A 16,522-nucleotide genomic window follows, 5' to 3' on the forward strand; every position below is an offset into this window, starting at 1 on the left:
GTTGCCTATGGGGAGGGGAACACCAGGACAGAGGGGTGGCAGGCACTTACCTTTTACTGTATATATTTTTGTACTGTTTTGACTTTTTTACCACGTGCACATGCACCGGCTCCGACATCCGCGAGAAAGCGCAGCTGCAGAACCTCCTGCAGCCACCAGTATCGCGCCCACGCCCGCCGTCCGCGGTTCTGGTGAGGGCGGAGGGGCGAAGGGGAACGCGAGACTCGTTCGCGGGCTCTGCTGCCGCCGGACGCCTGGAGCCACCACGGAGAGGGATGCACGGCTTCCTCGCCTTGCTAAGCACGCCGCGCTCAATTTTGCTGGGAAGCAGCTCCGGGTTGCAGAGCTCGGCGGCAGGAATGTGCCCTCCCTCCTGCAAACTTTGGGCGGCTGCAACGGAAGCCGGAACTTGCTAATCACAAAACGCGCGGGGCGTGTGCGGGAGCTACAGAGCGTCCCCTGCGGTCCTCGCCGAGACCCTCGCGCGGCTTCGCTGGTCCTTCGCCGCGAGCGCGACGGAGCTGTCCTCGCACACCGAGGACAACAAGGGGTCCGGCATCGGTCCTCTCGCCTCCAGGTAAGGGATTTCCGCCCGCCGCTCCAGACCCGCCGTAGGCAGCGTAGGCACCTACGGGGAGATCAGCTTCCCTCCCTTCATGGGGCCGAGGCTCCTGCACCCTCCGGGAGCAATCGAATGACCAGGCTGGGGCGAATAAGGACTGAGTAGACCTTGCGTCGCTGCGGTGTCCCAGAGGGATCTGGTAGGCTCAGAAGCACCTATCATAAATGGCACTGGCTCTGCGTTGTCATCAGAAGGAGAAGCAGAAGAGTTCAGTGACCGACGTACATTTCCTCAAAGGAAGGGAAAATGTACCATTTTTTTCCTACATGTTTGTCTCCTATTCACTACTGAACCTTCTAATTGTATACTACTCTGTAGGTTGTGTGTGTACAACTTATAAACATCTTGAGAGATTAAATTACGTTATACTGGGAGTAAAGTAATTTCCAGTATTTGACACAGTTATGTATGAGTACGTTTTAGTGACTACAAAGCAGTAATTAAAACTCAGGTTTTTCCTCTCCCTCCCTCCTATGTCCTATTGTTCAACAGGATTTAACTGGACTTTGGACGTTTAAGGCCTAAATGCATATCAAATAATAATGGATTAGAAAAATTAATTCATCTAATAATTGTTGAGTGTCTTTAATAAAATAAACTCTTCAGTGTTTCTAACAGCCTGGGCGTCGTAAAGATGCTTCCTACTAAAAGCACAACTTCTGAAAGAGTCCCCTTCCCCTTGCGTAGCTCAGGTTTCTTTACAAGAGTTTGAGGAAAAACTGTTAGAATCCATTCGCAGTAAATTATTGATCTGTTTTATTTCCTATTTTGTTTCCCTAGGATTAGAAAAAGAGACTTGCAAAATGTGAGAACATAATAAGTAACTTGTGCCCTGGGGTTCGGGGAGTCTATGGATACCTAAGGTGTCCAGGGATAGAATTCAGGAAGTCTGAATTTTCTCTAACCTCAACTGAAATGTAACATTTCTCTCGAGAGGAATGTCAGCATCAAGCCACAGAGAACTGATGGTACCTGTGCTTGCCACCAGTAGGAATCACAGATACTTTCAAATCACATTACGTGTTGCCACTATCTCCAAATATCATTTGCACTCAATGCTACTTAAAGACTATGTCAGTTATCAGACATGCCACTTGTCATTTAATAAGTTACTAAAGAGGCATATATTATATCACATATTTGTTTTTGTTTTTTAACTGAAAATGTGGATAATCATGGGGTTTATCTCATTAGGATTCTTGTGAGGATTAAATGATAAATGTAAAGTGCTTAGCAGAGAGACTGGCATGTGAGAACCATTCAATAAATGCTAGTTATTTTATTGTATACAGAAGTTGGACATAATGTCCAAAGTTTAAATTAGGGTTCACTCTATGTGTTGTACAGTTCTATGGGTTTTGACAAATGCATAATGTCATGCATGCACTATTACAGTTTCATACAGAACAGTTTCACTGCCCTAAAAAGCCCTGTGTTCACCTATTCATCCCTTTCCCTCTCCCCATCCCTGAGCTTTACTCCTGGTAACCACTGTTCTTTTCACTCTCTATATAGTTTTTCATTTTTGGAATCATGCAGTATGTGGCCTCTTCAGACTGGCTTCTTTCCCTTAGCAATGTATACTTAAGGTTTCTCTGTGTCTTTTAGTGGCTTGATACTTTCTAACTACTATTCCACTGTATGGATGTACCACAGTTTGTTTATCCATTCACCTATTGAGAGACATTTTGGTTGTTGCCAATTTTTGACAATTATGAATAAAGCTACTATAAATATTCATGTGCAGATTTTTATGTGGACATAAGTTTTCAACTCATTTGGATAAACATCTAGGGTTGCAGTTGCCGGATCACATGGTAAGACTATGTTTGCTTGGTAAAGAACTGCCAAGCTATTGTCCAGAGTGCCATTTTGCATTCCCCCTAGCCATAAATGAGAGTTCCTGTTGCTCCACATCCCCACCAGCATTTCGTGTTGTTGGTTTTTTTGGATTTCAGCCATTCCAATAGGAGTACATAGTACTTCATTGCTGTTTTAATTTGCAATTCCCTAAACACATATGATGTTGAGCATCTTTTCATATGCTTATTTGTCGAATATTTCTTTGGTGAATTGTGTGTTCAGATCTTTTGCCCTTATTTTAATTAGGTTTTTTGTTTTCTGATTGTTTTAAGAGTTCTTAGTATATTTTGAATGCAAGTCCTTTATGAAATATGTGTTTTGCAAATATTTTCTCCCAGTCTGTGCCTTGTCTTTTAATTCTCATAACAGTTCTTTCATAGATGAGAAGTTTTAAATTTTAATGAAGTCCAACTTCTCAGTTTTTTCTTATGTGGATCACACTTTTGGTGTTGTATCTAAAAAGTCATTGCTAAACTCGAGGTCACCTAGATTACCTCCTGTGTTATCTTCTAAAAGGTTTATAGTTTTGCATTTCACATTGAGGCTGATGATCTATTTTGAGTTACATTTCTGAAAGTTATAAGATAAGGGCTGTGTCTACATTCATTTTTATTCATGATGTCCAATTCTTCCAGCACCATTTGTTGAAAAGACTATCTTTTCTGCCTTAAATTGCCTTTGCTCCTTTGTCAAAAATCTGTTGACTGTATTTGTGTGAGTCTATTTCTGGGCTATTTTGTTTCATTGATCTGTTTTTTCTTTTGCCAATACCACTCTGTCTTGATCACTGTAGCTCTGTAGTAAGTCTTTAAGTCACGTAGTGTTAATCCCCCAGCTTTATTCTTCTCTTTCAACATTGTGTTGGCTATTCTGAGTCTTTTGCTTTTCTCTATAAACTTTGTATCAACCAAATAACTTGCTGGGATTTTGACTGGGATTGCTGAATCTATAGATCAAGTCGGGAAGAACTGACATCTTAACAATACTGAGTTTTCCTATCTGTAAACATGAAATCATTCTCCATTTTTTAGATCTTCTTTGATTTCTTTCAGCAGTTTTATAGACACATTTATTTTTTAACTATTTTGATAATTATATTTCAATATAAGTGGCTCCTTTGTAGTTTTATATATTTCATTTTATACGTTTTAAAATACCTCTGCCAGAAGAGATCCTAAGTTTCACCAGAGTACTAAAGGGATTCATGACCAAAAAAGGTTAGAGAAGCTGTGATCCTGCTCTAGATCACTGTTCCGGTTTGCTAATGCTGCTGTTTTGCAAAACACCAGAAATGGACTTGTTTTTATAAAGGGGGTTTATTTGGTTACAAAGTTACAGTCTTAAGGCCATAAAGTATCCAAGGTAAGGCATCAACAATAGGGTACCTTCACTGGAGAAAGGCCATTGGCATCAGGAATACCTCTGTTTGGGAAGACACGTGGCTGGCGTCTGCTTACTCCCAGGTTGTGTTTCAAAACAGCATACTCCAAAATGTCAGCTTTCAGTGGCTGTCTTCAAAATGTCTCTCAGCTGCAACTCTGTGTTCCTTCTGCTTGTCAGCTCTTTTATATGGCTGATTTAATTCAGACCCACCCTGAATGGGTGGGGTAACACCTCCATGGAAATTATACAGTTAAAGGTCTTGCCCACAGTTAATTGAGTCACATCTGCATGGAAACAATCAATTGGTTCCAACCTAATCAACACTAATATGTCTGCCCCCACAAGATTGCATCAAAGAACATGGCATTTTGGGGGATATAATACATCCAAATGAGCACAACCATCATTCAGTGAACAATTTGCATTCTAGAAATGTTGGGGGGTTTGGTGAAGACAGTTTCTGGCATTGCCTTGTCAGTTACCAATAGTGTTGGAATTATATGACTTTGTGTTTTTAGGGGTGTCAGAAAGAACACTTGTCCCTAAACTTTACCTCATCTGAGCAAGAATATTCTCCCTGCTAACTGACTAATCCCTAAAATTAGATTATTTGAGTTTCTGTCTCTGGTTTGATGCTTAAGGAGAGGCAGCAACAAAAAAAGGCAGGCTCAATTTCCTCATCTATAAAATGAGAAAAATAATAGTTTTTTTTGCAGAGCTGATGTAAGGATTAAATTGCTTAGCCCAATGCTCAGCACTCAGGCAATTTATGGATACTAGCTGTTATTACTGAGAACGGAAATATGTCCAAACCTATAATTACTACATCATCAATGAGTAGAGACTTTGTGTCCTCTCTCCTCTTTTATCTGGTTTGTAGAGGCAAGAAGAGGAAGGTTTCTAAAACTGAGAAGCAGGCCTACTATTTTTACCTCTTGCTTCATAGACACTTGTCAGCTGTTAAGCATTGATGAGATATTACACGTTATGCTTATTAGTTCCTTGTCAAGTTTTTATTGAACGGTTGTCTCAAATCTATCTAAAAGTGAAATGAATAAAAAGTACTTGTTCATTTCTGTCCTTTTATGAATTGTGTTTTCACTGTTTTTATTGTCTTGAAGAAAACAAAGTGTTTTATCCCTAGGTTTGTTCAAAGTAATGAAAACTCGTCAATGATTTTCTATTTTTCATTTTTATTCTAGAGAGAAATTCCGTCTCTGTGCAATCTTTTGGAAGCAAACTAAGACCAAAAGGAGGGTCATCCTTGACATACGAAGACCAAGACTAAACTGAAATTTAAAATGTCCTTCAGGGAAGAACGGAGTTTGGCCACTTTTGCAATAATTTGTTTCCTGACACTACAGCAGTCCACCAGTCAGAAGTGCCCCACTAAGAGTCTAGAAGATGTTGTCATTGACATCCAGTCATCTCTTTCTAAGGGAATCAGAGGCAATGAACCCATACATACATTAACTCAAGAAGATTGCATTAATGCTTGCTGTTCAACAAAAAACATATCAGGTAAATAACAATCCCTTGGCATCCATTCATTCCATGTGTTGTGTGACATAAGTAGCCAATTGATGTGGCTGAATAGTTTATACCAATGATTCTCAGTAAGGTAGAAAGGTGGGTGATGACACCATGGGGGGTGCTTATCCGCAAGTGTGCCCTTCTCTCCCATCCCCTGAGCTGGATCAAAGTTACTGATGAGTGTAGGTGTGCATCCCTCAGGTGACTAGGTAGAAAAGAGATTGAGAAACACTGGTGTTATGATCTAAACAGGCATTTAGAATATTGAAAACAAAATACCTATTTAAATGCTTAGCTGCCACCATCATGGGGTATTGAAGTACACTGCAATATCACAAAGAACATTTAAGCAGGAAAAAAGGAGTTGAGACCAAAAAATTCTAAACTCATCCCATAGGAAAATCAGCATTCGATTTTTAAGTGGAAGCACGAAACTTCCCTTCATCTCCTTCCCTATATTACAGGTGGGTCATGAAGCCACTGGCCACTAGGCAAGTGCAGCTTCTAGGACTCTGAGGGGCTTAGGGATTTGTTTAGTATGACCCATTTGCATGTTACAAAAGGGAACCAAAGCCCAGAGGTTTGAACCATGACTTTGCATATTTCAGGCTCCAAATCTGTGAACTGCAAAAAGAAGCATATGGCTCAGTGCAACAGTGATCATTTTTCAATGAAAAATCCTATATTAATTGAGCACCTAATACCTTGTTAAGCGGTAGAGATAAAACAGTGAATAAGATGGACAAAGCTTTGCTGTCAAGGAGCTTAGAAGAGCTAGTAAACAATGGACTATTGATTCTTACTTGACCTACTGACCAACCAAATCAGATGTTTATTCTTAGGTCTCTACTTCTTTTTCTTTCTATAATGGTCTTCTCAAAATGGACACTTTGTTGAAGTAATATACGGAAATTATAGAAATTTAATTTAAATTTCCAGTTTTTCTATAAATGTTGACATAGCATTTCTGTGAATTAGAAACGTCACCTGCAAACAAGATTTAATGCTATAAGTGTGGGTATTTCTTGGCAACATAGGAAATCCTGCATTTCTCCTTAGTTACAAATGAACATTTAGTAAAAACTGAGCTTTGCTGCTTTATTCTAAGGCAAAAGTACCATTGCCACTTTACTGTAAGCAAAGGTACCTACGGGCCTCAGTTAATGTTTCTCAAACTTTTTCCTCACTTATCGAGTAATGGTTTGAACTCTTCAGGGTTCACAAAGCACTTTGATAACTTGTGATGGCCAGAGACTCTAGAGAAACACAAAGGGCACAAAATTTTGCATTCAGTTAGGGACCTCCCTTTACCTAAGTTTCAAAAAGAATGGTATTACAGAATTGCCACACTGTTGAGAAAGGAAAAGCTAGAGTGCTTCTCTTGTTACCTGGGTGGTAGAGAGATGGCTTGATGAAACCCCTGCAGAGGTTCTGAGTCTTGTTTCCTATGGAGGAGTCAGGGTGGATCCCTGGCCATTGCTGGAAGAGAAGTGGTGGTGATTCCATTTGCTACTGAGATCCCTTGTGGAAGGAGGCATGATGTGTATGATGATTAATTTACTCACCCCACCCAAGAAAACCAGACTCATGGCTTTATAGGTGTCTGGGAAGCTGTCAGGATATAAGAGATATGTGGAATTGTTAGGGTTAGATCCACTTCTTAAGGTCCAGCTCACCTGTGAGTGGTGTGAAGATAGCAAAGTCAGTATTTTTTTGTATGCTTTGGTGGATGTTTTAGTAAATAGAAAGCTTATTTCTAAAGAATTCAGTGTGCTGTTAAAAATCGGTCTTGCCAAAGATTACCTTCATTCAGATTTTTAAACCCAATGGCTTTAAAAATTGCTTTAAGTGACTAAACAAAGGGAAAAGAAAAGATCAGTGGTCAGGAAGCAAAGAAACAAAGGTGTTTGTTTTGGACACCAGAATAAATGAAGTTCTTCCTTCTTGCTATACTTTTTAGAAAATACTATTACAAAATAATGCTTATGAAACCTTTCATTGCAGGGGACAAAGCATGTAACTTGATGATCTTTGATACTCGAAAAACAACTAGACAACCCAACTGCTACCTGTTTTTCTGTCCCAGTGAAGAAGCATGTCCACTAAAACCAGCGAAGGGACTTATGACTTACAGGATAATTAGAGGTAATAAAAAAGTTATTCTTTTTTTCTTGTGATGGGAATTATTTAAAAATATGGTTTATTTGAAAGATTTTTCTACAAAAGAGTCTAAAACTACCAGAAGGGGTCATAAATATACAGGCACACCAGAAAAATCTCATGATTTAATGTTCAATTTATTAAACCAAATTTTTCCAATGAAAGACCTCTGAATGATAGCATATCTTTGTGTGTTTTGTTTTTGTTTTGCCGTCATAAGAGATACACAGACCTTTTATAAGAATAGTTTAAACTTCTCTTTAGAATTATATCAGCAACCCTGGAATAAGTTTTAAGATCTCTAGGCTATCAGTTTTGAAAGGGTTAAGGTCCATAGAAATATATAAAATTAGTATGCTTGCTACCAAGTTATGATTATTTTATAATCATACTTGAAATCAAATTCACTAATTTTGTGGTCTACATCTGCATATACTATGTGCCAGACACTGGAAATAGTCTCCATGTTCATGGATCTTGCATACTAGTTCAGAATACAGAAAAATAAACAACTTTTAAAATTAAATAGTTACTTAAATATATCTTGGTGATATTTTGTCTTGTTAATTTTCATTGGACGGGATGAAACACTTTCAAGTCTCAAATTTCCTTTTATTTTAAGTTTTGGAAAGTTTTTGTCATTATGCCCTTGATTATGAATGTTATTCTGCTTATTCACTTATTCAACAAATAACAACTATTAGTTAGCATCTACCATGTGCCAAGTACATTTTAAGCCCTAAGGATACAACACTAAAACATGAAAATAAAGTTTTCACTTCTAGAACTTACATTTAGCAGGGGAGAAACAATAGCCATAACAAATAAATAATCAAAAAGATTATAGTCATGAGTGCAAGGCAGAGAACTGAGATAGGACAATCTAATTAGATAATCACTGAGTGGACCTTTTGATCATGTGAGCAGGAGAAGCATCTGTGAAAGTTACCCCGAAAGCTGAGATCTGAATGCAAAAAAAAAAGCCAGATGTAGAATATATATGGAACGACCCTTCAAGCAGAGGAAATAGCCTGTTGCAAGCTCCCTGAGGCAGAGTGGTGCTGGGTTTTTGAAGAACAAAACCAATCCCAGTGGGGGCTGAGACATAATGAGCCAGGCAGAGTGATAGGAGAAATCAGAAAGATTAGGAAGGGCCAGATCACTTGTAGCTTTGTAAGCCAGGATGGGGTGTTTTTATTGTTGGTGTGTTATGGGAAACCGTTGGAAGTCTTAAGGAGCATCATTCCATATTGATGGTGTTTTAAAGGTTGATTTTCAAAGTTCTTCTGGGGCTGCTATGTTGAGTGTGGATGGTGACCCGGCAGCAAGAGGAGAAGCAGAAAGAGTTAGATGATGGGGACAAGATTCAGGTGGAAGACGATGGAGTTGTGACTCGGAGGCAGTAGAGGAGGTGGAGAAAGGTGAACATGTGGACATATGCAGGGGTACAGGTTGACAGGACTTACTGATGTAGTAGATGCAGGGGATGAAGAGAGAGAGAAGTGACGAGGCTGAATCCTGGTGTTTGGCCTGAGCAGCTAGATGGAGGTGGCGCCGCTTAGTGAGTTGAGGAAGATTCAAGGAGAAGCAGTCTTAGGGTTGGGAAGTGGAGAGGAATCAAGGGTTCTCTTTTGACTGCATTATGTATGGGATACTTTGGAGAATGATGGTACCACGGCACCTGGGCACTAACTCTGCTTTGTCCCCTGGGAGAGTGTGGTATCTGAGTTTTATTCATAAATCAGGAAAGCCTGATGTGTCAAACATTTCCTTAAATAGGAGCATGAAGCACAGATTACTTGTGTAAATTCTTCCTAAATAATGGCATAAGCTCAAGTATAAAAAGACATAGCACAGTACAAATTAGGCTTCTCATAACACTCATGACTTACCTTACACAGATGGTGTCATGCCCTCCTCCTGCCCTTCAGGGACTTGCAGCCAGGGAAGCTGCCCAGATTCTGTGTGGCCTCTTTACTTCCTGTGTATATAATCTTGGCTAAAAACACTGGGAGCCTACGGTGTGGGTGTGGCTTCTCCCTGTTCTTTGATCCCCTGGAATATTGCAGAGCCTGTTGGACACCTAGGGGTATCAGCAAGAGCTGGAAATCCTCACCTGAGTTTCCCAGGAAAGGTCAGGGCTCAAGACTCAGGTCTGAATGTTTGTTCTTCTCCTTTAGGAGCTCCCATGATTTAAATGTTGAACCATCACATTCCACCTCAATCTTCTCACTGCCAATTCTTCATTCTGTCTTCTCTTCCACTTTCATTGTTTACTCCTCATGTCTATAGTCTATTTCACAAATAAAGCAGAATGAATGTTAAGGAGATTATAGTTAATCAAGTAATTCTGCTTCTGAAAAATCTAAACAAAGGAAACACCATCAAAACAGAGGAAAGCTGTTAACATAAAGCCATTTATTGTATGATTAGTTTAAAAAGTGAAAAACTAGAACTGTTAGAAATCTCCAAATGCCAGGAAGTGGTTGGGTAAATTATGATGGATCCACATGAGGGAATACAATGCAGACACTTAAAATATTTAGTAGGAATTAACAATTTTCACTTAAATTTCAGGTTAAATGAAAACACTTTTTTTTTTTTTAAACTTTAAGGTATACGAAAATGATAGTAGTTGCTGGGATATGTTGATATATATTATAGTTGTATTTGTTTTCTGTTTTTCATGTTTCTATAATGTTATTGCCTTATAATTCATGTATAAAAGAAGGAGTATGTGATAAAGATTCTCTCCAATGAAAAGGGAATTGGCAAGGGCATAAACCTTTTAAAGGGAGAGAGTGAAGGTAAGGAAGTGGAAATAGAATGAAACGGTTCCTGTGGCAGCCACCAGGGGGCATCATCATCCCAGAGCTGGTTGATCACCCTATGAGGTCCAAGTGGGACCAACCTTGGACATATATCTACAGGATATTTACAAGTTATGTTTGTAATTCAGAGAGTGTCTATGAATCCTTCTGTGTTGATGGATTGAGATGGCACCATTAAGAATGAATATCTGCCTCTTGTTTGCAATGAAATTAAAGAAGTTGTTTGGTGGTTTGTTTCTGGATAAACTCTACTTCAACTGATTGACTACTGTGTACAAAGCAAAAGTTTTAAAGATGACAGTGGGTTCTGTTCATTGCAGCTTAGTATGATTTAATCTTTTTTTTTTTGCAGCTTTGTGGTATGTCATTTCTAGCAAGAACTGGGAAAAGAGAATTCAGAAATAGAATAAATTGGGAGTCTGTTCAGCTGGTTTCAAGAACTGTAGCCCCTAATTGTTTTACTCATTGAAGTCATTTGAAAATGAAACTTGGGAGAACTGTGGGCCCAGGGCTGTCTCCCAGCTCCCTCTGTGGCTCATCTCTGTGTGACCCAGAGAAAGCACCACGCCTCAGCGGCAGACGTCAGTGGGTGAAGTAAATGGAGCAGGTGTGGAGGCCCTCTGGCACGGTTCTAGGATCTTTGCCAATAGATGGATCTTATCAAGAAATGGGACTAGCCCTGGCTTTGCTTTATTTATGAGCTTATGTTCTGAAGAAGGAAAACAGCTGTTTTGGCCCTTCTTGTCAATGACCTTATTTAAGTTCTAATTTCACACACAACACAGAGCCTTTGCTTATTCTTTTATTTATTTATTTTTTAATGAACTAGGTTGAGTCCTGCTCTTTTTTAAAATACCTGATCCTACCTAAAATTGTAGATGCTCTTTATTTCCAGAGGATGCTGTATCTAAGAATGGGGTATCACTCTGTGGTGAAAACTGTTCTTGGGCCTTGTTGAAGGAAACAGGACTGGCTGGGATTCACATCCTACTTAGAATAGAGCACTAAATCCAAGAGCAGGGGTCAGCACACCATTTCTGTAAGAGGCCATATAGTACGTCTTTTGGGCTTTTCGGGGCTGTATTTTAGGCTTTGGGTGCCAAAGAGTCTCTGTCATGCCTACTCACCACTGTCCTTGCAGCACAAAAGCAGCCAGAGATGATACATAAACAAATGAACTTGGCTGTGTGCCAAAAAACTCATGAACACTGAAATTTAAATTTTATATAATTTTGAAATATCACAAAATATTTTTCTTCTTTTGATTTTTCTCAACCATTTAAAAACATAGACACCATTCTTAGCTTGCAAGCCACACAAAAAGAGGCAGCAGGCCAGATGTGGCCTGCAGGCCATAGTTTGCTGATCTCCCTCCTAGATGGATTAGTAAGTGACAGTTCACAAGGACCTTTTAGGTCCTCTGAGGATGTAGGCAAAAAATGTTATTGATCTGAAGTTGCCGCTGGATCTCTTTGTTAGGAGAGAGGAGAGTTAGGCAGAGGGGCTTCGAGGATGAAAAGGGGAAAAGGGCCAGGGGAGAGTGAGCCAATGAATGCTAGGAAATTCCTCTGCTTCTTTCCTTGTGTTTTCTGCAATTCTGAGCTAAGTGAAACAGTTAACCAAGTGATAGAGAGCAATTCAAATTACTATTCCTGCACAAGTCTTTTCAAGTTGAGCTATGATAGGGTGTGTATGATTAAGCAAAAGTCCGAACATTTGAGCCTGAGAAGGATCTGAGGCTGGTTTCTCTTCAGCAGGAATCAGACTGATATTCTGCTCATTGGGTCAGCAGTAGAACCAGAAATTCTAGCACATCCTGATTTCAGACATTGGTCCCCTTGCCCTCATAACCTAAGATATTCGCTCTAAAATTCTAGTCTCTGAGAGTCCAAATCAAATCTCCCAGATTGTTTCCCTTCTCTGAATGTGGCGCCAAAACCATACAACCTTGTATTTTTGATTGGCAGGTGTCATCAGCTTCTGCTATTGCCTTGGCCTCAGAGCCCTCAGATGAGGCAAGACCAACCCAGCTCCCAACTCCTGCTCCCTGTCCAAGACCACCCAGCCAGGGACTCCACCTCTTTTCCTGACCATGTTGCCTCATTTTCCCACATCTGCCACACACCACTTCTTGCCTATCTGTCCCACCCCCCTGCTGTGAAACCTCCCCTTAATGATTACTTGCTTCCCAGGTACCATCTCAGTTGCAGTTGGAATGTCCTGTGGAAGCTCATGCCTCATGCCAAGCAGTCTCCCTGCCTGTCCTCTTCTGCCCATGTCACCCTGGCTTTGACCCCTTACCTGTCCTCATCTCCCTCTTGCTACCCATGCCAAGCTCCTCTTTGCTTCCCTGCTCTTCTGCTCCCACCTCTTCCTTAATTTGCCTGATCCTCCTCCACACACTTCTGTTCTCTTCTGTCCCATCCCTCTAAAAATAAATTACTGCATCATCTCATACAGAATTAGTGTTATGGGGTCCTGACGTAGCAATTTGTGTTTTTCCATTTCGCCCATATCTCAATGAAATATCAAGCATCAATAGTATTGGGACTTATTGAACAAGCTGATGTTTTTAATCTTCCTTAGCATGGAAATACATAAGTCTTCCTCTTATTTTCTTTACATTTTCAGATTTCCCACCTTTGACCAGCACTAACCAGACAAGTCGAAAGTTAGCCCAAGATAATTCTCTCTCACGAGGCCAATCTTCACAAGCAGTCTCTTCCACTCCCACTTACCTGACAGGTTATTCAAAGCCCACATTGGGAAATACACTTCCTCAGAAGGTTGTATCCTCAGATCACTTGGAGACACTATCTAAGATTGATCAAGCAACTACACAGTTCCCTGTTTATAAAGAAAAAGGCCATTCGCAGACTTCACAGTTTTCTCCAGAACAAAAAACAGCTCATCTGCCACCAAAAAATGTGACTACCTTCCTAACTACAGTGGCCGCTGCTGCTTCTCTGCATACCGTCTCGGCTACTGCACAGCCTGCACTTCTTCAACCCACCGACCCTGCAATGATACCTTCTGTGACTTCTCAACCGCACGAGGCTCCTACACCTGACTCTAAAGCCACTGTCTCTTCTCCGCCTCCCACAGCCCTCGCTTCTACAACACTTACACAAGCTGCGGTCAGTCCCCGAGCTAGCAATGCAGCTGCAGCTCCAACTACCATCTTCCGGGCCCCCGCAGATGGGAAAGTCACCCTGGAAACAGTGCCCTCTAGAGGAGACCCTAAACCGACTTTGAACAAAGGGAATGCTTCCAAAGCCCCTGCACTTCCTTTGTCAAATGTGGATTCTTCCGCTGCGAATAAAACTTCTTCCCAGGAAAATGGGAAGTCCAGACCGGGCAGTTCCTCACTGAGCAGTGTCACAGAAAGTCAGCGCGGCCTTCCGTTTGATAAGTGGCTCCTTGCCGGGACCCTGCTCTTTGGTGTTCTGTTTCTGGTGATAGGCTTTGTCCTCTTGGGGAGAATGCTCTCAGAGTCCCTCCGCAAGAAACGTTACTCACGATTAGATTACTTGATCAATGGGATCTACGTTGACATGTAAGGATGAAGCTAGATGTCTCATGAATCATTTAGCAACTGGTAGCCCAAATGCTTGCTTTCTGCTGACTCGCTGATCTTAGCAGGTTGTATCTTGAAGACAGGAAAATGCTCCCTATCACTTTCTGTTCGTGTGTTTTTTTGAGGAGGAGGGAGAAAAGTGATCAAAGTAGCTAATATGAGTGATCTGTCTCTAAAATATTTGTGTAAACAAAGTTCTCCCTAAAGTAACAAATTATAATTGCCATATAAAATGAAGAACTCAACTGGCTTTGTGCAAGGTAGAATGGTTAAGACTTCTAAGTCCAATTCGTTAATATTTCTGTTTGCAGATAAAGTCGACTATTTATGACACTAATTCTAATAGATTCCATTTCTTTTTATACAAATTCCAATAAAACTTATTCCAGATGTATTTCCTTCCAGTTAAACATTTGAGTAAATCTTTTATTGCTCAGTGGTGTTCTTGTAAGTGACACATCCAGCTGGATAACTTTCTATTTATTCCCATCAGCAAAATGATTACATGATGAAAATATGTGTTCCAAGTTAAAATGACAAAACCCTTTTTCCCCATCAGTGAGAAAAGGGGTTCCTTTGGGAGAATTCTAGCACAATATTAGCCTACATGGAGACATTGATAAGTCAGTTCTGATAAATAGCCAAATATACTTTGGGTCTGTTCTAGTTAACTAATTTTTTTTCCTCCAGAAACAAATAATGTAGACGTTTTCTGAACTTGTACCAAGTTTAAAATGTAATGATATTGTAATTCCTTAGCTAAATTTGACCAGCAGTCAATTTTAGCTTTATCTGGAGTAACATTAGCAATAATATATAGCAACTGAGATTATTATTAAATGATTAATATGCTCTAATTTTTATGGTTGGTTTTTTTAAGTTTCTGAGAAATGCTTTCATTAAAGTTTGCCGGACAAGGTGCAGGCAGGGTAACCAGAGTCCAGAAGTCCATAGGGTCGGTTGACACCTCACCTCTCTGGATTTCAGTTTGCTTATCTGCAAAACAAGAAAACTGGTCCCTCCCAGGTTTTTAGAGAAAATTGGGAATTCAGCTGAGAAGTTTATCAGTGTGCACTAGAGGGCAGTAGCCGGTTAATAAGTGCAGGAGTGAAGACAAAGGTGGGAAATGACACAAATGGACTGTTCTCTTTCCTCCTGCCCCTCCCATCTCCTGTTCCCCTCCCCCTTACTCCCTTCCCAGATTTACTCTAAGCTCATAAAGCATGTTAAGAGAAAAGCTGGTCTATTGAAAATACTGCTTGCTTTTCATAAAATTTCCAACTTGGCTTGATACAAATGTCTAAGGGGTTTACATAAGCTTTAAGTAGGTTGAATCAATAAAACCTTGAATCAATTAATTAACAAAGTATGTTTTTTTAAAAATTTCCACATGTAGGCCAGAATCAGATTAGTAACCAAGTGCTTTGGAATTTTAAATTTCTCCTCTCTTTGTTAAGGATTTGGATGGTGGAGTAAGGCTTTCTGTGGATGTTTGTAAAGGCTTTTCTCCTGGTTCTCTTGTAGTTCTCTGTTACAGCCTTTCTTGCAATGGAGAAACTCAATGGGGAGACCAGATCAGAGGCTATAGCGGTAGTTCAGATGACAGATGCTGGGGGCCCAACACTGCCAGTGGCTGGGGATGCATATTGTAGGGGAACAGCTGGATTTAAAACATACTTCTGAGGGTGTTGAGAGCAGCTCTTTGCACCCAGCTCTCTGCTAAGTACCCTTGTCGTGGTGGGTGAGACTGCTGCCAGGGGTCGGTCAAGTGGGGAGAATGAATGCATTTGCTTTCTTTTAGATTAACAGTGACTATCCCAGCCCACCTTTCAAAAAAAGGTGTGCTGAATTATGAACTCCCTCCTTTGGTTTGTGGGAAAGGAAGGGGGCAGCCTAGAGTAGCGAAGTAGATGAGGAAAGTCCCCCTGCTCAAAAACGTCTCCGTTTGTTTCACCAACTAGATACTCACCTGAGTTAAAACACTACTCTTAAAGAAAGCTAATGACTTCTGAAGGATACACCTATGAGTTATGCACTCTGGAGTATGACATACTGCCCAGCTCTTGTTTCTCATTTACCCCTGGCCTACGTGGGGCAAATTTGAAACTCTTGATGTCCCAAACTGGTGGGCACCATTGGTTCTCCACTTAGCCAAACCCAGCCCTGCTTTTACCTCTTTTGTGATGGGTTGGAAGTACCAGATTCTCTCTTGGCAGTTAGGGATGGGCCTCTGACCCAGTTCTGGCTGAAAGGAAACCTTCTGGGGGCTTTTAGGAAAGATTTTCCTCCAAAGTAAAAGAAACTGCACAAAGGTGACTCTTTTTGCCCCCCAACCCCTTATTTCCTACTTGAGATGCTGGTCATTTAGGGACTTTTTGTTTTAGAGCTACCACAGCCATCCTGCCATGATGAGGGGAGAAATCACCAACACATGGAGAAGGGCAGAATGCTAAAGAGAAGAATCTGGTCCCCAATGCTTTAATTAAGTCACAGCACCAATCCTCCTATCTTGTTCTGTGGTAATCAATCTCTAATATTTGCATCACTTTAGTC

At 40.6% G+C, this 16,522-nt stretch overlaps 2 protein-coding genes across 2 annotated transcripts in view; one reads left to right on the top strand and one right to left on the bottom strand.

The window, feature by feature from the left end:
* BORCS5 (BLOC-1 related complex subunit 5) overlaps window positions 1-605 on the bottom strand; it is a 198,121-nt gene extending 197,516 nt beyond the window's left edge. The window contains exon 1 of the mRNA XM_037845924.1: window positions 51-605. The gene's annotated coding sequence lies outside the window, so the exon portion shown is untranslated. The remainder of the gene's footprint in view (window positions 1-50) is intronic.
* MANSC1 (MANSC domain containing 1) lies at window positions 423-15,325 on the top strand. The gene is made up of 4 exons (XM_037845921.1): window positions 423-577; window positions 5,071-5,389; window positions 7,406-7,546; window positions 13,024-15,325. The coding sequence occupies exons 2-4, from the start codon at window positions 5,170-5,172 to the stop codon at window positions 13,950-13,952; spliced, it is 1,290 nt and encodes a 429-aa protein (XP_037701849.1). The 5' UTR covers window positions 423-577; window positions 5,071-5,169; the 3' UTR covers window positions 13,953-15,325.
* The last annotated feature ends 1,197 nt before the right edge of the window (window positions 15,326-16,522 follow it).

The sequence above is a fragment of the Choloepus didactylus genome, chromosome 8, assembly GCF_015220235.1.
Source record: "Choloepus didactylus isolate mChoDid1 chromosome 8, mChoDid1.pri, whole genome shotgun sequence".
In the NCBI taxonomy this organism is placed as follows: Eukaryota; Metazoa; Chordata; class Mammalia; order Pilosa; family Megalonychidae; genus Choloepus; species Choloepus didactylus.